The sequence below is a fragment of the Mytilus californianus genome, unplaced genomic scaffold (assembly GCF_021869535.1).
Source record: "Mytilus californianus isolate M0D057914Y unplaced genomic scaffold, xbMytCali1.0.p SCAF_5, whole genome shotgun sequence".
NCBI classification, from domain to species: Eukaryota; Metazoa; Mollusca; class Bivalvia; order Mytilida; family Mytilidae; genus Mytilus; species Mytilus californianus.
The window spans coordinates 38,991,522-39,016,641 of record NW_026262701.1 but is presented as its reverse complement, the minus strand read 5'-3'; the positions used below and the strand labels follow the sequence as shown (position 1 = coordinate 39,016,641).

The 25,120-nt window shown below is 32.2% G+C and overlaps 1 protein-coding gene across 2 annotated transcripts; it reads left to right on the top strand.

The window, feature by feature from the left end:
- On the top strand, nt 1-24,498 carry LOC127701895 (caspase-7-like). Of its 2 annotated transcripts, none has more exons than XM_052205873.1 (13): nt 1-98; nt 1,185-1,485; nt 2,112-2,278; nt 6,837-6,897; nt 7,691-7,719; nt 8,623-8,653; nt 11,551-11,582; nt 12,730-12,748; nt 14,835-15,064; nt 17,690-17,859; nt 18,268-18,373; nt 20,352-20,563; nt 24,029-24,498. In XM_052205873.1, the coding sequence occupies exons 2-13, from the start codon at nt 1,352-1,354 to the stop codon at nt 24,140-24,142; spliced, it is 1,305 nt and encodes a 434-aa protein (XP_052061833.1). In that variant the 5' UTR covers nt 1-98; nt 1,185-1,351; the 3' UTR covers nt 24,143-24,498. The 2 variants fall into 2 exon arrangements, with proteins under 2 accessions (XP_052061833.1, XP_052061832.1); XM_052205872.1 differs by having other exon boundaries at nt 1-125.
- Nucleotides 24,499-25,120: the final 622 nt, after the last annotated feature.

The window sequence follows — 25,120 nt, the reverse complement described above, 5'->3', positions numbered from 1 at the left end:
CTTATCTAGTCACATGTTTGTTTATTGTGTTGCTATGTATAAATATATGGACTTACAAAACATTATACAATTAGTTATTAGGATATATTCAAAATCGAGTACGTATATACTGAAAACAACGAAAAGTAAGTTGTATTATCCTTTTTAAAAAATGGTGTCATTTTAAAAATATTTATTGAATGACTTACGAATATAACGTTATTCAACAGTGCAGTCAAGTTTTCATTCAAGCTTAAACAATCGATACCTGAATCATTCTATATCACACATTATGCGTTAGTACTTACCTAATATTCTCAAGTTTTAATTTTCAATTCGCTATGAATAATCAATACAGTATATTACAATTTACATACTTTTACAGGAGTTTTTGTCAAAATAAGTATGCATACAATATGTGAACAATGGTCTTTGATTGTGTATAAATATCATTCGGAAAGCTAAAAACTTCTGTTTAAAAAAAAGAAGATGCTGTTGGATTGCCAATGAGACAGCTATCCATTACAGTCCAAATGACGTGGAAGTAAGTAACTAGAAGTCACCCGGGATTTTAACAACACTACGGTTTGCATATTATGTTTTCTATGTATAATAATTAGGATTTTGTTATTGCCGTTTGTCCTTTCCTCGTTTCGCCCGGAGTGTGGGAGGTCAAGGGTTCTAACCCCGGCCGGGTCAAACCAAAGACTTTAAAATTGGTCTTTGCTGCTTCTCCGCTAAGCATGCGGCATTAAGAAGTAAGAGCAAAGACTGGCTGGCTCTGAGTCAGAATAATGTGTCCGGGTAAGGTGACAGGTCTTCCTGCGGACTGTAACCTTGTGAACTAGCACGTTTAAAATCCGGCTCAGCGTATCGTTCTAGTACAAAGCAGGGTTAGTATTTATATTACATTAAGATATTCTCGTTCTGAATATGCATATTAATTTGTCGGTGCACGTTTAGCAGCCATCCATCATCATTATCATCATTCTTTCGTCGTTAAATTGTTAGACATGGTGTTGTATGTTTTAATGGCTCCTTGGTATCATCTCTATTTTTTAGTTACGTTTTTGGACACTTTTATTTTTTTTTTCTATTTTTATTTTTTTGAAATATTTTAATCTACTCAATTATACAATATATAACTACCAATAAAACAATTAACAAGGAAATGTTGTTTAAATATTCATGTTTTCCTTTACAAGCGAAGTGACGAAAACAGACTGGACTTAAAGATTCTTTATATCTGTGTATCTGAAAAAAAACTAGTTAGACACTAAAACATGTAGTATTGCAACAGCTGAAGGAAAATTTAAAGGCGAAAAAAGTCACATGCACTGACGTTACCTGATTGCAACGAACACAACCTACAATGCATTCTTATAAACCAAAAAGTGATGCGAAACGACGTCAGCCTCGTTCTCCAAAGACATTAAATGCTACTCCAATCACCTTACTTGACGGAAGATCATCTCCACGAGGAACAGGAAATCATTTAAGTCGTCGGTGAGATGCTTCAAATGCAACTTTTTTAAAGTATACATGTATTATATCTATTCTTACTTTATACACAAATCAAAAATGAGTTGCCTGTCTAGAACATATGAATAAACGCATGTGAATAAAACAGAAATGTATGATGTAAAAATAAGAAGATGTGGTATGATTGCCAATGAGAGAGCTATCCACAAGAGACCAAATGACATAGAAATTGTTTATATACAATTATTTGACTGATTTTTTTCATCTTTCAATGTCTTATGTGTAATTGATTGTCCAAGTGCAACAGGATAAATCGAAGAGCTTTGCCCCTTAACATTAATATCACTCACAATAAGTTGGTAATATGGCTACTTTTTACCAATAACATTATGCACATAGCCACTGCGATTATTTGTTGATCAAAATCTTAAATCATGTAAATCATAAAAGTAATTGTCTCGAGTTTTTTTTTTTTTTTTTTTTAGAATTTCAATACACGTACATCATGTTTAAACATATTGAACTGTTATACATAAAAAGACACTTTTTCACTTTACTATAGTGCTTTTTGTATTTCCTTTTAAACCAACGTGTAAATATGACTGATCATAAAAAAAATCAGCAAATTGGTAACTTTATTTGTTTTCTAGTCTTTCACCGCTGCATATTTCGTCTTCAAGAAATCTTCCACGACCACCTGATATCATTATTCATTCACCGAATAATGAAAGGACAGAAATCTCAAAAGAACGGTCAGCAGCTAAAAGTGGCAGAAGGAAACGAATAAATTCCAGCAGTAGGCGGCGCAAACGTTCAAGTAGGTGTTTTTATTAACACTTAATAGAATAAACATAATCAATGGTTCTAGATAATATGTCAATTTCAAAACTAAGAAAACGGATACACCACAATTTATCCTTTAGAACTTTACATATTAAACTGACGTGCATTTGGGTAATATGAACTCCGGAAAGGAAATAAATAATGGTTGCTACAAATCTAAATACTTATTTTATGCATGGCTGTACACGACTACAAATGCAACATCTGACATACTATGAAGTATTCATAATCTTATATGTATCCCTTGACAAATGTGGTATTTTAAATAAGTTAATTCTTTGTTCAAGGGTAGTATCATGTTTCATGCTATTCACGATAGAAAATGAACGATAACTGTGATAACAGTTGGACCATGTGAGGTAAATGCATAAAAAATAATGAAGTTTAGTTCTCTGATACTTTCCTGTATCGTTACGAATATGACCTTAAACTGACTTTGCCCACTGAGCGGCATCATAATAAAAGGTCCGAAGCAGAGAGGATATTCTAACCCTTCCATGACATCTTTTTAAATTTACAAACTTAAAAGGAAAACCCTTATTTATCTGATTTTCTGTCCATAAAAAAAATCGTTGAAGGTTTTTTTACTAGTGGAATATGTGAGTTGTATTTATACCACTGCTGCATTAAATAATAGCAGAAGTACAAACGTCACAAGTATAACAAATTTAGGAGCTTCCTAGTCAGTGGGAATCTTAAAATGATTTATTTGAATATCCCAAATTAACGGCCTTTCTACATTCTTTTAACTGGTAGAGATTTTAGAAATTTGTAAATAAGTAATATAATCTGTATACATTGTACATTAACACTATAATTTGGTTTGCTTTTCATTTAAGATCGTTTCTTTGCAACCTGTAACCGTTGTTTTGACTTTTATACGATGTTTGTGTACTAGACCTAATTTGGTATCGTATTATATTTAGTTACTGATACTGCCCGAAAGTCGTTTCGATGTTTCTGTTATTTATTGTAAAGGCAAACATGCACATACATATTACAGATACTCGAAGCAACGTGCATTTCACGTTCAGTCGAACATTTCCGACATTTAACCTCATAGTTTTTACTATCCTTTGATTGAAGTGCCTGGGAATGTATTTCCTATTCTTAATTGAGTATAACTTTGTGTTCGGTTAAATTATTTCAAAACGGAGTTAATTATGTAGAACCAAAGATAGTTTTTATGCATTATCAGTATCACGTTTTCGCAAGACTTCTTAAGATTCATTGTATCTGTGATCACCATTTTTCTGAAGTTTTTATTATTTGAAATTAAAAAAAGTTGGCCCTATTATACATTCTACATTGTTACAATGGTGTCCGTTGCATAGCTCTCATGATCCAATGTTGATTCAAACGGTTTAAAGATTTAACTGTCACTTAAACGCTCAATCTCCGTACAGCGCTCGTTTCCTTTCCGTATACTCAGTACACTACAGGGGTAAATTCAGTAAAAAATCTCCCATTGACTGTAATGCTAATCTATGTCTTGAATTAAATTTATACCTGATTTACCTTTAGAAATTAGAAAATTTCATATATCATTCATGAAAGTACAAATGTAGCCCTATCATTTGCAACAATAAAAACATAGGGTCATGCGGCATTTTTGGGCCTTCACATGGCCTTGTTTACAAACACTGTAGATTCGCACTTAATTCCTTCACTGACCCCCATTACTTTTCAACCCTGTAGTAAAAAAATTTAGTACATTCAGCATTTATTTTTAATTTTTTTTCAACTCTAGTTTTTATCCATCTATCAAAAAATATTTATTACAAACATTATCTACCAATCAGAAGAGCACATGACTTCAGTTTTATACAGAAAGCTCTCCCCCAAATGGGCGGTCCCTGATGACGTATATTTATTTACTGAATTTACCCCTATAAGGGACTTTTTAGTAGCTTTTCCCTCTTTTTTTGTAATAATCATGTAATGTATCCAATTTTCAAGTTCCAGTTTCAATACAACATTCATAAATGCTGAACTTGTAAAGATAGAGGAAAATTTATACTACAGCCCATACTGCGGCCAATGTATATTTGGTATATAAAGTTGCATATTGACTGTTTGTAAAAGAATGGTGTAAAATACTATGCTTAATAAATATGAATTGTTTTCTGTGTTTGCTTTGACCAGTATTGCAAGTACATCTAGAAACTAAAGTCTTGATGTACTCTTAGTTAAATTTTGCCTTATATGGAAGTGTTTGATTAAATACCCTGAAAAGACCACAAAAACACTTTTCAAAGGTTTTTTTAAGCAGTTTCATACAAAAAAAACCAACAATTATGTTTCATTTTACTAAATTTGTGTTTTAATTACTTGTAAAGTTCACAAAATGTCATTGACAATCACTCTGCAGAAATTCCTGTTACCCCAACATCAGGATGGTTTCTTCGCCAAAACTAGACAGACAAAACTGAAGTAGAAAAAAGTGCCAAATATGAAAAAATAAGACTGGGTATGACCAAACTTTGCATTTGGAAGATTAAAGTAACAATTTAAAATATTTAAAAGCAATTATTTAACATAGTAATCCAATTACAAACATTTCAACACTAGTTTCATAGATGAAGGGCATGTAATCATAAAAAGTTATCTACAATTTTTTTTAAATAAAGAAACGCAATGCGTTATGTAAAAATAAATGAATATCTTCATGCGGTCAGATTATTCAAGTGTTAAAATATTTGAAAAGTGCTTATTTACAACTTGTTCTACAACTTAACATGGTGAAACACAGCTAAAAAAATACACTGTCAAAGGGAGGTAATTCTGATTTTCCATATGATTTTACACATAATGAGGAGAAATATGTGCAAAATGTGTTGTAAAATGGGGGGAATATTTATGCCTTTCATTGATATCATAACTCTCAAGTGTAATTTCTATTGTTTCGTTCAATCTGGACACAAAAACTGATTTTTACCATATACCCCATGCTTCCTCTCACAGTACACTCAGTGCATCTTGGATAGCCGAGTTAAACATAGAAATTTGTGTAAAAAACAACTTCAAATGGTTCCAAAATGCTTCCATTGCATTAATATACACAGGAAATAAGTTTTGTGATTATTGTGTGGCCTTGGACAAGTACAGTGACAGAATGCATATTTTCCTACAATACAATATTAAGTGTAGTGATACGAAGTAAGTACGGAACGGATGTGAGCTCTGCGCCGGAGATTGTTAAACGCTATCTTAATACACATATGATTTATCATAACGACTTTTTAACATAAGGATAACTTCGATCCAGTGTCAACATTATCATTTGCTTTTACAATACGTACATGTTGACACTTATCTATAAAAATATATTTGACCATCCTTACAAACATATATCGTCCTTACAATTATAGATTGCATGGTCTGCAAAATGCTTGATTAAACTTGTTTTTATAATTATCATTTATTTTGTGAGATAGCAAATATTCAGAGATCAGACCCGGTTCTTGGTGTGGATCGTGTTGCTCAGTCTTAAGTTTTGTATGAAGTGCTTTGTACATGTATACTATTTATTCTTTAATTTAATTTTTTTTTCGTTTTTTTGCCACGGTATTGCCGGTTTCTATTCGACTTATCCATTTTGATTATGCGCTTGTAATCCTATACCTTTTTATGTGACACCCTGTAACCTGGTTGATGGAAATTATTGGCAACTATAGACATTCTTGAAAGTTAACCCTTAAAGAATGAACGTGTTCTGTATAAGGGCGCCAAAACGCCTATTTCTATAAGTCATCCCACACATGTGTATTATATATTTTCATTCTACCGATTAGGTGTTCTGTACATCTTTTTACTTTTTAAGCACTAATTAGCGTCAGTCATCATCATGATCGCAAAGACGAAATAGTAGCAGACACTGCAAATGGGATATTTTTAACCTGCAAAAATGAATGCCAAATAACAATAATATAGATTATATTGTTTATGTATGTACACTGTTTTGTGCTAGTGTGATCTATTGGTTCAAATGATATACCAAAAAGTTTAGATTCCTAGATATAATCATATGAATATCTAGTTAATATTTTTGAACATGTTGTATCTCTAGATGGCATTTACTGTTAACCCATAATTCTTGCTGGTGGGCATTCTTTCGTTATTCAATCTTGACACTTAAATGCCATTATATGCTTGTTATTCTCCTCTGCATTCAACCTTTACGAAAGTAATGGCCATAATTTTCTGTCTTGTATCTTTGTTATGTGTTTTAATCTTTGGTAGATTGAAGCCCGCCGCCGGATGCGGGATTTTCTCGCCGTGTTGCAAAACCATTGGTGGCCTTGTGCTGTTTTCTGCTCTTTGGTCGGGTTGTTGTCTCTTTGACACATTCCCCATTTCCATTCTCAATTTTATTTCCTTCTAAACTTTGAACCAATACCTAATTGTGTGTTACTTTTTTTATTTATTCCTATGATCAATTTGCAATCCTTTTTTGCTGTTATTTTGAACTACCCTCTCCCGTCATATTGATATTGAAACTATCTGTGCGATATTCTCTTTACAATTTGCAGTTGACACCAACAGAAGTCCACGTCTTGATAATGATTTCAACCTACTGGATGATAGTGCAAGGTACGTGCATGTAGGGGGCTAAGTAACATTTGCTTGTAGTGTGCTGGAATTGTTTTAAGTAGACTTTACTTTAGAAATTCAAGAAATGGTATTGAAGAATATGATGGTTTTACATACTAAACAAGTCTAATAAAGCAAATGTTGGTACAGCCAAATGTTGATACAGCCAAATGTTGGTACAACCAAATGTTGGTACAGCCAAATGCACAAAGAAGTCAATTTTCTGGCGAAAATCACTGATAAACAATAATGACACAGAAAATGAAACAAAATTACCGTTAATGGATATCTCCTTCTACTTTCTTTCCCCCATATGATACTAAAGCAACTTAAAATTTAAAAATCAAGGGTAAAATTAATATTTTATTAATTATATCCTTTGCCTGTGTTAGATCTTTGGTCATCTCTGTAGAATTGGTCTATCGTGGTCATGGAATTATACTATGCTACCATTATCATTTCTGTCAATAATCAGATGCAGTTCAACATGTTCTAAATGCATACAACATTAAAATGGAATTAGGTCGCCATCATTTGGATTGAAACAACCTACATATTCGTTCTATATTTTATGGTTGATAATCGCCTTGTTGGAAAACATATCAGATCACCTTATTATTATATTTTATAGATGGAGTTTGTTTTGTTTTTTGTATTTTTGTTTGGGGGGGGGGTGTATTGAAATGACATTACTCCTTGATATTGATAAAACCGCTATTGTCTGGAATGCAAAAATTAGAAAGACCACTTGAGTTATTTTGATAATACCTTTTATTCTCTATTTTAATTTCAGTTTAAGACGACTGAGTGTATCTGACAATGGTAAGTTATCAATGCTATCGGGTAAATGTTGCAGGTGGAGTATGGTTGCAAATCCTTAAGGCAATGCTAACCTTAAACGGTTTTAGGTGTTCCGTTGTTGTCTTTGTTTGTTTTTTTTTTAGCTCTAAAAATTTGAATAACATTGGCCACTGAACTCGAGAGTACATGATAAAGGTTAGTATTTTACACTAGAAACAAATGTTGTGAGCATGGGAATCATACCACATTTTTTTTATGTGATATGCATATTGTCTTATGAATAGACAAAATTGGTTCTATGAATTGTATGACGAAAATGTGTCATTTTTAACTTATTAGGGTTTACCGTGTGTTAGGTATAATACCCCTACTTGCATAGTTACTTGCAGTTATTGACAATTTTGTATTTTGTTGCATTGTTCAATTAAGTGAAATGAGTTTTCCCATAGTTTCGTCATTTTATGAACTAACAAATGTCGACCATTTCTAGCACAATACTTTTCATATGATATTTTTCATCTAAAAGAATTAAAAAAATGCATCGAAATATTTCTAACACATAAATCATATGATAAAAAGCTCCATTTTCTGTGTTAACTACAACTTTATATATTATTCTTTTACAATAGATAATAAATATTAATGCATAAACATACATTGGACAGGATGTGTGGTCACAATTTGAACCATTACATCAGAAAGAATCAACATTCTGACCTATTGGTCTTTATTTTTCGTTCAAAAAGATAACCACGATAACAGGGTATAGACAATGTTTGCAGTTGTTCGTCTACTTCCTTTTAGATTATATTTTCTTAATTTCACTTATGGTGATACGAAATTGACAATCGTTGAAATTTGACTTTTTTATCAAACCGATCCTTTAATGAAACATATTCGTTTTTGTTTGGGTTTTTTTTTCAGAATCAAACTATTCATCGGAAAGTGAAAGCAGGTAAATAACTTAATAACAATTCGTTTCTATGATGTACGCAAAATCTTTTGTTTGACGCCGACAAACACTCCTCTTTTTCACATATACTTAGCTTGTTCTTCGTATCCGGACTAAATTGCAAAATTATGATTCCAGTGTTAATGATAACATGTCAATGCTACATGTACTATGACCGCAATTATCACAATACTGATCACAGGTTGTAACAAGTGACCGATTTAGAAGTAACGAGCAAGATTAATTGTTTATTTCGAACGCAAATGTTACGGTTTAGAAAATGCAATATTCATAGAATCAAAAAGACAATATTTCAAAAGTTTATTGCAATAAAATTAGGTGTACATACTGAACGAAGAAGCACATTTTTGCAGTTTTCTAGATTGCAGAATTTATAGTGTGTATGTAGGCATTTCCACTCATTGATAAAATATATTTTCGCTAATATTAGTAGTTTATGTTGATAAGCCAATCGTTTTCTTGAAAGCACAGTATGATGTCATTTTATGGACACCACAAAACAATTCCGCCGTCAATCAACTTAAATTAAAAGAAATCTTAAAGGCTTTATCGATACAATTAAAACGACAATCATATTTGGTATCGATTGACTAACAAATGTCTAAATTCGCTTTTTATGATCTCTCCGTCTTGAAGACTGTAAAGTATGTAATAGGTTTTGTCTTAGCAAAACGTCTTAAATACAAAAAAATATATAAAATAATACCATACTTATAATATTCATTTTCAAAGACAAAAATGATGCTAGGCAATCTGTATTGCCTTCATGACAAATATGTTATTGTCCTTGCTGACAAAAATATGTCGGTTTTTTTGTTTAATCCAAGTATATAAGCTGTTTTATAACGGAATAAGGTGTTGACATTCAGTTTGTAATCCAACATACGCCAACGGCAATTAATCAATTTACTGAAGGGAAATTCCTTAACAATTATAAATTAAGTCTTTGGTGCTTTGAAGTTTTAACTTAATTAAAAAAATGATTCTTCCTCCTCTCTTCAAAGAGAGGCCAAGGATACAAAAGGGACATTCAAACTCACTAAAATAAACTGACAACGCCATGGATAAAAAGAAAAAGACAAAGACAAACAAACAACAGTTCATAAAACACAACATAGAAAACCAAAGACTGAGCAAAACGAACCCCACCAAAAACTAGGGGTGATCTCAGGTGAGCGGATCCTGCTTCACAAATGGCACCCGTCGTGTTGTTCATGTAAGGACAAATCCGGTGATAAGTCTAATTTTGGTAGGTCACATTCGGGGAAAAGTGAACGGGATTGTAGTTACGACAATTAGAACATATCCGTTGTCATCTGTGAAACGGATATTCCATAACGGTCAACTAACTCGTGATGGCGTCCGTAAAATTTACGAAGGGATGATTTCAACTCCACCACTTGGAACTCTTGGTTTAATAGCTTCCTTGTGAGCAGCCACCCTTCTATCAAGGAAATCATGATAGGAAATACAAGCCCTGGGATATCATATCAACTGGGAGACATACACACCGTATGCAGGTGCTGCTAGAATGTTGATAAATAGAAAAGGGCAGTTCACAATTGGGAACTTGAAATCATCATTTTTGTCGTAAAGTTTTCTTTTCAACCAACCATCAGTGTCAATTTGTAGTCAAATTCAACTACTAGATACCTACATTACGTAACTGTCGTAACAGTTTTTAAATTTTATATTGGGTCTATCAAATGCTACATAAAAACTCTTTCAGATCTATACACCCCAACATCTTATGTAAAAACTTACAAACATCTAGATCTCTTATACATTTAGTAGATACAATCCGATTTTCGCTCGTGTACCAGTAAAAAAAGTGTTGACCTCTCTGTGGTGCAAAATCTAGTTTAGCTGCTCAATATTATTCAAAGTAATTTTGTTTTTGAAAGGGAAACACACAATCGACATAAATTATACTTTACTTTTTCTGACGAATCTTGCATCTATACAATGCATTGTTATGTGAGGTAACATTTTTTATTGAGTTTTGTACTGTAAACGGAAGATAATCTGATTTGAATCATGTTCCATCGAAAATGACCTTGGATGGATTTGGCAATTCTTGTTAGTTTTTATTTGTTTTTTTAATCTTTTATCTACTCGTGTTTTCAAATACAATATTGGCTGTCATTTTTTTTTTTGGCTATGGACGTTCCTGGTGAAAGTCAGTCTAGAAAAGCTCTTCGGACGCAAATGATTTATTGGGTGTTATTTTTATTTAAAGGATCATACATCTGATACTTACCATGGGTAAACATTATGTTTCAGAAACGTCGCTTATTTTTTCTCTGATAAAAAAAAGTTAAAGCAAAAATACCGAATTCCAATATTAATTCAAAGAGGGGAAGTCCATAAAACTGACAAAACCAAACGCTCGACTATATCAACCAACGGTTAAGCGGTTATTTTTTAGGGTAGTTAGAGAAAAAATGGAGCAAACGTAAAAAATAGTCTACGTAATCTATGTAAAAGGTGAATTAGAATTAGGATATAATGTATACATAACAAACAAAGGTATACTAAAAACATCACAGACGTAAGATATCAAGTCTCTACTGACAACTCATCAAAGATGTCAGGGTTATAATCATAAAACATTACACTTTGTATTGTAGACATCATTTTTCTAAGGAGTTGATTTTCCAGGTTATTCTAATAGAAAAAACAATGGATATGGGGTTTCCATCAATGACACAAAATCAATACATGCACAGCAACAACAACAAAAAAAATATTTTTTTTTTTTTAAAAACCACACTAAAAGCAAAGTTTTTAAATTTTGAAATTTTATAAAATGAAAAGTATATTTTCTTTAAGTATATTATTTTAGCCCTCAGGCTGTAAGTTTTTCGAATTTATTCCAGATTTTCCAGTGTTAACAGCTTACTTAGTGGAGGTATGTTAATTTAGGTTTTAAATTGATGGAAATATTTAATGACATTTTGAAATGAACCACTTTCTTTGGAAAATAACATTTTTGTTAGACTGAACAGATCTTAATTGACTGCAAACGATTTGTTTGATCAGTATTGCATTTTCCGCCGCTAATGAGTCTAACGACTTATCGACTGAAAATAATGTTGATGGGTAATATTTATTGTTCAGTCTTTAGAGAGTTGTTCAGATCTAAATGACCGTTTCAAATCAAGCGTCAATCTAATTTGCTCTTTGAATTATATGACATAAAATTACCAATCCAAATTTGGCAAATTATTGTGTTAGGTCCATCAAGTTGGAAAAAACAATGACTGTTTGACAGTTAACTAGTGCAGCAAAATGTAAAATAATATTTTCTCATTTGATTCATTCATATAGTTATTAGATAATTATTAAATATTACATCCATTGATTGAAAATTGTGCTCCGGTGAGGAAAATCTACATTATAACACGAAATTTGAGGCAATAGTAGTTAACATATCTTCAAACTTCCTAAAACCACTATATTTATTTTCTATTATAATTTGTATGCAGAATTATTTTACGGAAAATCAGATCTGTATCAATAAATTCTAGAAAAAGTAATTCAACTTACCCATGCTACCAGGAGTCTAATTTACCACGTCAGACGCACATTTTAATTATATTAGACTCATCTCGTTTTGAAATATTGGAAGGCCTATTCAATAACACAATGTAAAAGTATTCACCAAAGAAATCCCCAAAAAGGTTATAGTTATCAAAGGTACCAGACTTATAATTTAATACGCCAGACGCTGTGTGTTTGGAGTGAGTGTAGAAAAAAGCTTTATTCCTTAATCCAAACAATATCCGTATTTCCATGCCACTAAAGAAATACTAGTTACTGGGCTTGTGATACCCTCGTCCAAGTGGTAGTAAAACGTAACCAAGGATAACAGGCGTATCAATTAACAACCCATACGTGAGTTAGGCACACATAAGACTCAATAAGCGGGCTCAAATCAAAACATTTGAAATGGGTTTGTCGTTATCAAAATATTCTGTTTAATTGAATAATCGGGACTATATTTCTGTGTAATAATTCCTAATGAAAATATATGAATTTCTTAATGACTATTTTAGGACGTGCGTTTGCAGATCAGTAAGTTAAATATTAATATCTTTAAGCACTGTTATTTACTTGATTACTATCTAAGCTGGTTCCCCCCAAGGGAGACTAGGGAATAAAAACAAGTTTATATATAATGAGTATATTAAGTAATTTGTGGTAACGAAATCCCTGACTTAATAATTTGCCAGTTTTGCACAGATTACATGTTCGCTCATGGAAATCCAAAACGTAACTACAGACACGGGCATAGCGAACGATTTGTGATATATAAACACCGTAAGACGGTGCCAAAGGAACTGCACTGTCCAAAAAAGGAAAATTGTTAATAGGGAAAGCAAAATCGTCCATTTTGTCGTAATTTTATGTGTAAGGTTTCTCTGTATAAAACTGAAATATCTAAATCTAGAAAAGGAGAGTTCTTGCTGTTACTATTTGATTTATTTAAAGTAAGTTCCTCCGGTAAATTTCTGCAGTATATTTAGAGAATTTGTCATTATTTAACAAAAAAATGTCATCTAGTTAACGTACGGTAAGTGTTGTTGAACTTATCAATTAAATCGAAATTTAGACGGGTCTTACTGGGTTTGGCCATACACTGTGATTCATCACAGTACAGTAACAAGTTTGCTATTAAAGGGGTACAATTGGTGCCCATAGGAATACCTACAACCTGTCGTTTAACTTTATTGCCGAAACGTACATGAAAGTTGTAGAGGAGAAAAGTTTACTGCTTTAATCATGTCATCACACCTCCAGTGAGTATATCTAGCATATTTCCTTTTCTCATTAGAGAAAAAGGCTGTATACGAGTTATAAAATAAAATAAATTTGCAATCAAATTTATCAAACGACCATTTAATTAAATAGGAAAACTTTTGTTTGATAAGATTGTGTGGAAGTGTAGTATAAAGAGTGGAAAATTAAAAACTATCAACCGAATCAAAAGGACTATCAAAAGCACGTAATTTATCTAAACCATCTAAAGAAATTTTTAAACTCCAAAAATAGTTAATTCCACTATTTTCATATGTTTTAATACAAAAGTTAATGATAAGTTATTTAATAGAAGTTAAGGAACTCGTTAAAAGCGCCGAAAGATTATTAGTAGACCAATTATTAGAGACTGGGATGAAACGGTATTTTACGGGTGTTTTTGTGTAATTTAGGTAACCAATACATAGTGGGGACTTTTAAATGTTCAGAGGGGCCTTAAGCTGAGCTGTGGCAGTGACATGATTATTTAATATTTAACTCTCTGTGGAGCGTACGGCGGCCTTGAATGTAGTTGAATGTATAATTTCATCTTTAAGGACTTCCGTGTAGCATATATGTTACACATGTCTATTACAGGATCTACCTATTGTCTTTATTGTTTATTTGATCTCGTCCTGAACATACATGAATTATTTGCCACTAGACGTTAAGCAACGAACAATCAATTGATATAATCTTGTCTGTTCATTGAAAAAAAACGATGGATGATGCCAAAGGACAAACAATCAAAATCCATACGTCGTAGTGAAACCGTTAAAACATGACCTTTTTTTTGTAAACCGAAGAGAAAACGAAAAGCAATTTTTAAGAACTACATTAAAAACAAAAGACTGATCCCTTCCTTAAACCGATATTAAATAGTGTATCGCTTATTATCATCTATTTCATATCATATTTTGTGTTGCTACATATTGCTAATACTTTGAACAATCATTTCTTTTTATTACTTGGCACGGGTTTCACAAGCGTGAAGATAATATTCTAAGAGTTATTTGCATCAGTCATGCTATGAACTGTAATTCAGAAATGAAATAGATAAACACATCTTATGCGTAGTCTCAACCAGTACTAAAATGATTAACTAGAATTATTTTGTTTTACATAAATCTAATAAAACATTCATAATTATGTCTATTTAAAAATTTGTGTATAACTGTCGCTTTGTTCCCATGTCGTAGTCGAGTTTATTTATCATGTTTATATATGATACTATGTACTATGGGTAAATAAGTTTTTAAAATGTCGATAGTGATATTTTTGGGGCTTAAATAAATGCAATTTTAATTACTGCTTTTGAAATTAATTTAAGTTGAATAGTTTATTAATAAAAGTCTTTTTGCAGACTTACAAAATGTATCTCTGTACTAGATCGAAGAGGACAGTATTATTTCATGAATCACAACAGGAGAGGATATTTTGCGATATTCAATTTTCAAATGTGTGGAGACAAAATACGACTAGGATCTGAAAATGATACTAAACGTTTGCAAACATGTTTCACAAAACTTGGTTTCCAAACAGAAATACTGCAAAATTGTACAACTGCAGAAATGGACCGTGAACTCAAACGGTGTAAGTGTATTTCAAGTAAAACATTTTCTATTTATATACTTAACTGCGGTCAAGCTTAGCGACAGGTCCTACGAAATAATCACTCAAACAAACTTAAGTAGATTAACTCGTTAAGTAACAGTAGTTTTCATTGGTCAATTGAAACCTTAATATTTCAAATAAACGTAAGCCCCGCCAAAGCACACTCACTATAAACGGACAAACGTTGATCTGCATCAATAGGCTGATTGCGTACACGATCGTGTATTTCATTATTCCGTGGTTATTTTAGCTTTTATACTTGTGTAATTTTATTTATATTATTTTATGTCTTAAATTTTCATTTCTTCACAGCGAAATATTGAATTCAACTTCCTTTTCTCAAAACGTTCTTTCCTCCGTGCACGTCATTTGACCTCAGGTGGATAGTTGTATCATTGGCAACCATAAACTCATTATAGATACCAAGATTAAAATTGTGTACACCAGACGCGCTTTTCGTCTACGAAAGACTCATCAATATAACTTCTTATTTTTATATGGAAAATATTTTACGGTAAACTGTTTGTTCAATAAATTATTTTAAAAATTAAATTCTATCTTTTCTTTAGTTTATCACATCCTCATCATAGACTCCCTGACGTTTTGGCATCAGATATTACGTTTAGGTTTATCCTCACTCTCTCGTTAAATGTAAAACATTGTTCTTCTATTAAAAGGCATTACCATCATCGATAAGACAAAATTGAAGTCAGTAATAATGAAAATTTAGACAAAAAATATAATTTTAACTTTAAAAGCAGTTTATATTTTTTATGGTTTATTGCATACATATTTTAAAATGATATAAAAGTGTTAGCCTATTATGTGTGTTGCGTTCAATGCACATGTTTTGTGTGGGTTTTACATCAATTACTATGTTGAAGTTCTGGTATAGAGTTAGATGGTTCTACTATCATGTGTTTATATTTTTGAAACTAACTGTTAATCCAAGGTAAATACTGGACTACATTTTTAGCGTTCTATTACCCCTGGATAGACGGCATATTTTGTAAACAGATACCCTTAGACTGTTACCTGGACGACTACGGTAATTGTATATAGGAAATATGTAGGAATAAAAAGTTTATATGTATAAAATAAAACTGTAACAAACTCATCAATATTTTGTTTCTTTACACATTAAACTAGGCCCAATAATCCTAATGAGTTTTATAAATTTGAAGCAATCTATACAATTTATTTAGAAAAAGGAATACCCATCACCAGTTATAAAAAACAACTTAAATTTACATCATGCCATAATCCAGTAACTTTTAAAAGCAGAGAAGTTTGGGACTTCGGATCGATGAAGTTTAAGTAAGCTTTTAGTAAGTTTACTTGAATTTGAATTAAAAAAAGAGAAAGATGGGTTACTAATAGTACATTCCCTCTGAACCCGTTAATGCATTATTTTAAAATACATTGTCTTCAGTACATTATTGCTAGTGCATTTTAACTACGGCATATCAAAGAAATTTTGTTTTACAAGGTTATAACTACTTTGGGGCCCACAGTTTTCAAAGAAAATGGAAGTATTTTAAAATATTTTATTTCAATTCATCATCACTTATTTTTAAAGAAAACCACGCTTGCAAATATTCTAAACAGCTCTAATTTTCCAGTAAAAGACGAATTTGCATCATTAAATTCAAACCAGTATATCTATATTGTTCCTTAAAACTACATTTTGAATTTTACTTACATGTCAAGGCTAAAATCTAGAATATAATAGTATCCCATAAGTATTAAAGGTGTGATGGTGTGTATGTTAAAACTTTATATATATTTTTCATAATCCGGGATTTCTTTTTCCGTTCCACACATGCGGAAGAAAAACCTTCGATAGTGTTACATTTCGGCCCCTCTATTACACAAAAGTCCATGCAATTCATTATTTTTTCGTATATATCATGTAAGTACGTTGAACTGGTGTTCTGCTTTTTAAATTCTAATTTTTATATTATATTTTTTGATAATTAAACGGTATGAATATTTGCGCTTCTTGAAATGTTTATTTGAATATCGACGTCTCCTCCAGTGTTAACCGTAAAACATTTAGTGTTATCATTTCTTGTTGTATTGTGTATACTTTTCACTGGTATTGGCATGTAGATACGGATTTTGTGTTATTAAAATTTACTGTTACAAATTTTCGGAAATTATTTTAAATTAAGGAACGTATCTCCCTCATGCAAAGCTCTGATTCCTTCCCCGGCTTTGCCTTAACTTTTTGTTCTTTTTAGGCTTATACGCTCTTCATTGGATTTGCAAATATTTTGGAATCGAGCATCATTAAAGAGACATTGATTGTCGAAACACGCATCTTGTGCAGAAAAATTGGTACCGTTAATGTTATCTCACTCCTTTTCTGGTTGCATTAATTGAATTTTTGACCTGACAATGATGACATAAGACATAAAACCTACTAGGTAAAAGTTGTTACGTCAAGTGAAACAAAATCAGCACATAAACATGACAATCATTTTCCTTTAACGTATCATTTTGGTGGTAACTGGTCTTATGTCAACTTCAAAGGTCACGAATGTGATTTTCTAGTCTAAGCTTTTATAGTTATTCATATAATTATGCCACAATGTATTGTAGTTATGGCACTTGACCAAACAGATTGTGATTGCTTTGGAATGGCTATACTAAGTCATGGGGAAAATGGACGAATATCGACTCGGGATGGATCCATTACTTTGGAAAATGTTATAAGAAAAGTTAAGAAATGTGAAAGTTTACTTGGAAAACCAAAACTAATTTTTGTTCAGGTAAATTTGTTTAATTCTTTCCAACCATATATGAAATGTTTAATGAGACAGTGCCTTTTTTTATGGCTTCCCGTGATAGGAAATTACAACAAGTTGGTCTGGAATTATGAAAACGAAGTATTAGGCGATGATTGGTTTAATTTTGAAGAAGGGCACCGTATATAATTCAAGGCATAAATAAAAGTTCGTATTGCCTATTGAATATTGTTTATTGCGTGATGTACACCTGTTTTTTCATTATTCGTTGCTAGCAGCTTTTTTTTCTTCTTCTTCGGCCTTTTAAATTGTCAACATTTGGATTTTGTATGTAACAAATTCGCTTCTTTTTTTACTCTTACAGCTTTTAATTTGCTGTCTAATCTCCTTGTTTAAAAAAAAATAAAGCGATTTTTTGTTTGTTTACTGTAGAGTTGTCGACTGGACAATAATTTGACTACTGATGCGGCCATAGTACAAAGTATACCAAAACTAGCGATTGAATCAGACTTACTTGTATCGTATGCTACTACGAAAGGTGAATATGTGAAACTTACTTCTTTTTATGTTAAATGTTATAAAATATTCCCCTAGATTTCAAATTATATGTTTTTGACCCGTTAGTTCGTCCGTCCATCCCTCCGACCTGTTCTTGTCATCGCAACTCCTCTGAAACCAGACAACAGAATTTCATGAAACTTTGTAGATGATAAGGACATACTATGTAGATGTGCATATCGACAGGAATTTATGATTTAACTTTTCTAGGAGTTATGCCCCTTTGATCTTAATTTTGTTGCCTAAATATACTACTGCAAAAACAAAGTAAAATAACGAAAATACCGAACTCCAAGGAAAATTCAAATCGAAAAGTCCCTTATCAAATGGCGAAATCAAAAGCTTAATCACATCAAACAAATGGAAAACAACTGTCATATTCCCGACTTGGCAACAGTTTGTCATCGCAACTCCTCTGAAACCACACAACAGAATTTCATGAAACTCTGTAGATAATTAGGACATAATATGTAGATGTGCTTATCCACAAGAAATTTTTATCAATTGACTTTTGAAGGAGGTCTGAGTCTTTGAACTTAGGAATTTTGTGAGATTTGCACAGTGACAATGGTTGGGTGTGGGGTATGTGAGCGTGCTCACAAAGACTCTTTGATTTAGAAACAAATGCATGTATGAAAAAAGGAAAATTGAGGTTATATTGCAATGTGACAGCAATGTAACGACACTTTCAATTCAAAAGAAATATTTGGTCACGTAATTGAATGTTTTTCAACAACAATAAAGTGTCAGAGTATGCAATATGTCAAGTTCTCAATCGACAACAATCAGAAAAAAAATATCCTTAAATTTAACCGTAGTTATCAAATTACTACAATTATTTTATAAACTTTGTGTTCACAAAAAACCTTATTTCATATTGAAAATAAACAAAACACCCATTAATTACTAAATATTCGTATTCAGCTTAGTCTAAAAAAAAACCACACAAAACAACAAAAGACTGTGCATAACTAGCATGTCTCCCTTCCTAATCAAATTCAACTTATATGACTCTCTTAAGAAATAAAAAGAATTGGGCGATTAATAATACACTTTCATAAAAAAAGAGAGAAAATATAGAGAGGCATTCGAAATTCATCAGTGTAATATAAACACCACGGTAAAAGATCAAAAAGACGCACAGACAAACAACTAGTTTACATAAATAATTACGGTTTATGCAAACAAATGTAATGTAACTTTTGAACATCAGTGACACGTTCAGATATTTTTTAATTAAACTAAGAAAACAACTATTATATGGTTAATATGATTTGTGACATTGAAAAAGCCAGATCATATACACTATTATTATATACCTAATCTGATGTTTTTTTCACATAACATGACGTTATACAGATAAGGGATTTGTTTAAAGCCTTTGCAACCGGGACTGATATCATCAAATACAGAACGATTGCCAGTTTTTGCATTTAACGTACCATTTACCTGTATTATCTTCTTGGTTTATAACATATAAAAATATTACCACCGTATATCATGCAGTGTATATCAATCGATGTATTAATTAAAGCAACAGTAGTTGTATCGATGTTCAAATATAATAAATCAATCAAGAAGATACATATCAAGATAACAAACTAAAACCTATGGAATCGTATGGACACCAAAAGGATCGTACCCGGGTACCTCGACAGGGTTTGCATCTTCTAATTTGCATGAATCAACCGCCATGCGGATCCTGTCTAAGTCGAAAAGAAACAATTAGAAGTAGGCACAAATTGTTGTTCAGACGATTTTTCTGGTATATAAAAATCTTAGACTGCGTAGCCATGTCGTTAGAGAGTTGAGACACAGATACAACGTATAAAAACAGAGAGAAAAATTAAATACTGCAAATATCATTGGTTTGGTTTGTTTTTTCTTCTTTTCTATTTACTTTTTATGAATATTATCAGCGTATTAGTAGATGTAAATTTCATATTTTTACAATACAGGAAATGTTGCATATCGAAGTCCTGAATCGGGATCACCTTATATTCAAATACTAACAGAAATACTTGAGGCAAAGGGCGAAAAAGAAAGTCTTTTTGATTTATTGACGGAAGTTAATGCGAAGCTCCAAGAAATGATCCAATCATTGGGTGCTAGCTGTGAACAAGTATCAGTGTTCGAGACTACATTAAAGAAAAAACTACAGTTTGACAAAGTATGTACGAACACATTTAATCTGGACTATCAATCATCTGCTTTCAAGGTTACCCTAAAGTCTGTTAAAGCGGTTTAACACAAACGATCATATATCTGCTAGCATGGTTATCCTGTAAAGTCTGCTAAAGCAATTTCACATAGACTATCAAAGATCTGCTATGACGGTCACCCTATAAAGTTTGTTAAAATAATGTAGCACAGACTATCAAAGATCTGTTATGACGGTCACCCTATAAAGTTTGTTAAAATAATGTAGCACAGACTATCAAAGATATGCTATGACGGTCACCCTATAAAGTTTGTTAAAATAATGTAGCACAGACTATCAAAGATCTGCTATGACGGTCACCCTATAAAGTTTGTTAAAATAATGTAGCATAGACTATCAAAGATCTGCTATGACGGTCACCCTATAAAGTTTGTTTAAATAATGTAGCACAGACTATCAAAGATATGCTATGACGGTCACCCTATAAAGTTTGTTAAAATAATGTAGCATAGACTATCAAAGATCTGCTATGACGGTCACCCTATAAAGTTTGTTAAGATAATGTAGCACAGACTATCAAAAATCTGCTATGACGGTCACCCTATAAAGTTTGTTAAAATAATGTAGCACAGACTATCAAAGATCTGCTATGACGGTCACCCTATAAAGTTTGTTGAAATAATGTAGCACAGACTATCAAAGATCTGTTATGACGGTCACCCTATAAAGTTTGTTAAAATAATGTAGCACAGACTATCAAAGATCTACTATGACGGTCACCCTATAAAGTTTGTTAAAATAATGTAGCACAGACTATCAAAGATCTATTATGACGGTCACCCTATCAAAGGTCTGTCATCAATATGACCCTATAGGGTATGTTAAAGCAATTTAACACTAACTATAAAAAGTTCTGTCACGGTAACTAAAGTATGAGAGGATGGTTGCCAATAAGATACAACTATCCACTAGAAAGATAACAGTAATTATAGGTCACCATACAGCCTTCAACAATGAGAAAAAACTCATTTCGCTATTAAAGGCCCCAAAATGACAAATCTGAAACAATCCAAAACAAGAAAACTAACGGCCTAATTACAATACACTTTACGAAAAAAAAATATGACAGGCATAAAACAACGACAACCACTAAATAACAGTCTCCTTACTTGGGACAAACACATAAAGAATGTGACAGGGTTAGCCTAAAGAGTCCGTTAATAGCTCTTCAACTTCGTACTTTATTTGGGCTTTTAAAGAAAAATATTCGAGCGTCACTGATGAGTCTTTTGTAGACAAAACGCGCGTCAGGCGTACAAAAACTGTAATCCTCGTAATGACTAGTATGTGGAGTTTATTGAAAGCAATCTAGCATAAACTATAAAGATCTACCATCAAGGTTACCATATAAATCCGTTCAAGCCGTTTAACATATATAAACCCTCAAAGATCTGCGATCAAGTTTACCTTGTGTAGTCTGTTAAAACAGACTATATAAATAAAATGTGTTGATCGTGTTTATCTAAAGTTATAAACGGAACACCAGATCAATATAAAAATATGATTACAAGTAGTAGGAGATGAAAGTTTTACGATAACGAGACAATAACCCAGTGACACAAAACAAAACATCAAAAGGTCAACATCAAGCCGTCAATGATCGTAGATAAGTGTCTATCCGATATTTCAAGCTATATAATCTAGAAAAACTGTGAATCAATTATCAAAGTGGCGCGAACGAGTCTTGTTTGAGGTATGTTCTCAACCAATTTCCTTACACCCGCTTTTTAACCGATATGTAGCCTAGAAAGGGATATTTGATACCATGGCATATTTTGTCGAGCTGGAGTCTGTGAATTTCGTGAAGATAGGGAAACAATAAAGACAAACCCATTAAGAGTAATATTGTTACAAAAATTTTAAAATCAAATAATAAATGCTAGCAAACAGCAAGTAGTAAACAACAGAATATAAACATGAAAGTACTGCTGACTTTAGACATCAAAACAGTAAAACGGTATTTCAGAAGCATTTCTACAAATGTCCTACATGTACGTTGTATTATATAAATCTATTAGTTTATAATTTAAACGTCTTCGAAACCTTCAAATCAAAGAAGATAATCTTCTTAGACAGATATTGCTTAATACATAGAATGATCACATTAATCTTTTACATGTTTGTATTCGCTAAGTCCTTACAAACTATTTTAATCGGTGAACAAATTCGAACCCATCTCAAATGTAACCTTATGCGAAATAAAAATATCAACGGACCAGATTTCGATAAATCATAGTTCGGCATATGTATGGTATTTGGGAAACGATGATCATAAACCTTTTCCAATAATTTTAACTACCGATTTGTCGTTATTCTTTTCAATATTTGGAAGCAATTGACCACCTTCAACTTAGTCTTACTATTGAACAAGTCATGACAGATGCCTTGTGTCTATTTAAACCGTTAAAATACTAAAATTAATTAAAACACTTCAAAAATATTTTCAATTGTCTTCAAAACACAACCAACAAGCCAACTAGGCATTGGATCGCCATTTAATGACCACGATACACAAACTGCAAAAATTATACAAGCCTTAAAAATAATTGTGCTCCGAATGATTACTATAAAACTGTACATTTGAATACACAGAAATGTTAGATTGATGTATTAATTTTGAAAAAAAAAGAACAGCACTGACGAAGGCCATTTGTTTTGCCGAAGGTTTTTCTTCCTATACCATATAATTCCAAGGGTTACCACTTGATGTGGTAAATTTCACAATGTTATTATCAATGTTACAATATTTATTAATATTTAAATTAGAGGCAACAAATATAAAAATTTCATAAATCCACTACGAGGATATACATCAAGGAAAAAAACGAAAACTGAGGGAATCTTATGAGACCGGCTGCGTCGACATGGTAAGTGTTTGCTGCTTTGCATGCATCATCCGACTCGGAATCTACATGTACACACCGTCAAAATGTCACATACGGGAGTAGGACAATATCAGTCAATTTACAGATTAGACGACTATTCTGATATGTGAAGACCTAAGGAAGCGAAAACATGTCACTACTGGGTTAAGACACAGATATATCGTATCGGTCATCCAGTTCATGATGGTGACCTTAAAACTTGTGTAGTGGTGGCGATTCCAGTCTAATTTCTCATAACTCTGTTGAGTCGGGTTTTTTTTTGTCAGGTGCATACCCTTTTAATAAAGTCCGTATAGTTGCGTATAGTGTAAAAGAGAGGCGGAAGATACTAAAGGGATAATATAACCCATAAGTCGAAGACAAACTTTCAACGCAATGTCAAACGAAAAAACCACCAAAGGATAAACAGAAAAAAAGTATTAAAAGCGATGTTACTTTGCTTATGTTTTCCAATACGCGTAGTGATTTGATGTCATAAATTTGTACACCATATTCTTTCATTTTCATCATAATATGTATTATGTTTTAGATTGTTGCAGTTTATACGAAATATTCGGATGGAAGAATCGAATATGAGAACAAATTGGAGGAAAATATTCAAGATCAGACTTCTGTTAAGTCTACTCAAGATTTGAGAAATTAAATATTTGATAAATACAATATTTGATGTACGGGTATTTGTGTAAACATGTATCTTTTATTTTTCATGTACACTTTTCACAATGAAAATATGTAACATATACGAATTCGAACAGGGAGTCACAAAGAATATAAAAAAATATATGCATGACTACTGTAAAGTTTAAAAGATGACCCCATTAATGCATGGTAAAAGGTACTGCAGGTGCAGTAAAAGTAGCTGAGTCAAAGATGACCGCGAAACAATATGCTTAATAAGGGAATTTATTGCTTGCCTTAAATAAACTCGAACGGCACTTACTAGAGAGTAAATCATGAATTATCAGAATTCTGCGTTATTCAATAAATAGTGAAGACCTATATCTTTCTTTAATCTATTGGACACCATAAAAACACACAACTGTCCTAATAAATAACATGATATAGCCAAGACTGATACAATGAGGTATGAAACCTTTCTGAATTATAAACGTCTTTGTATGGCCACGCCGCACAGTGGTCGGGGCCATGTAGTTTTACCCTTTTCCGTCATTCCGTCATTTTGTCTTTCCGTCATTCCGTCATTTTGTCTTTTCGTCATTCCTCAACGAAGAGTTATACAGACTTTTTTCTAAACGCCTTCGCATATTGAGCTAATTTTATGTATATGAGTCTACTATGATGAGATACAGATCGAGTTTACGTTTGCTTCCACTCCTCTGGTTTTTGCCGAAATTACGGGCTTTTGACCTTGACAATTTCATGAAAATTACAGTAACTGTTATACTAACTTTTTTTTCGAAACACCTTCAGCTGATTTTTTTAAGCTGATTTTTAGTACGTGAGTACACTACCCATTGATGACCTTGGGCTGTTATCTGCTCTTTAGTTGGGTTGTTGTCTCTTTGACGCATTCCCCGTTTCCATTCTCAATTTAATGATCAGTTACAGACCAACTTTACGTTTGGTTCTGCTCCGCTGATTTTTGCCGAAATTAGGGCTT

Bases quoted from the DNA above. Each gene is read 5' to 3' on its own strand.
- LOC127701895 (XM_052205873.1), top strand. From the start codon at position 1,352: ATGCATTCTTATAAACCAAAAAGTGATGCGAAACGACGTCAGCCTCGT. The intron at 18,374-20,351 runs GTGAATATGTGA...TTTACAATACAG, and splicing joins ATCGTATGCTACTACGAAAG to GAAATGTTGCATATCGAAGT. The intron at 20,564-24,028 runs GTATGTACGAAC...ATTATGTTTTAG, and splicing joins AAAAACTACAGTTTGACAAA to ATTGTTGCAGTTTATACGAA.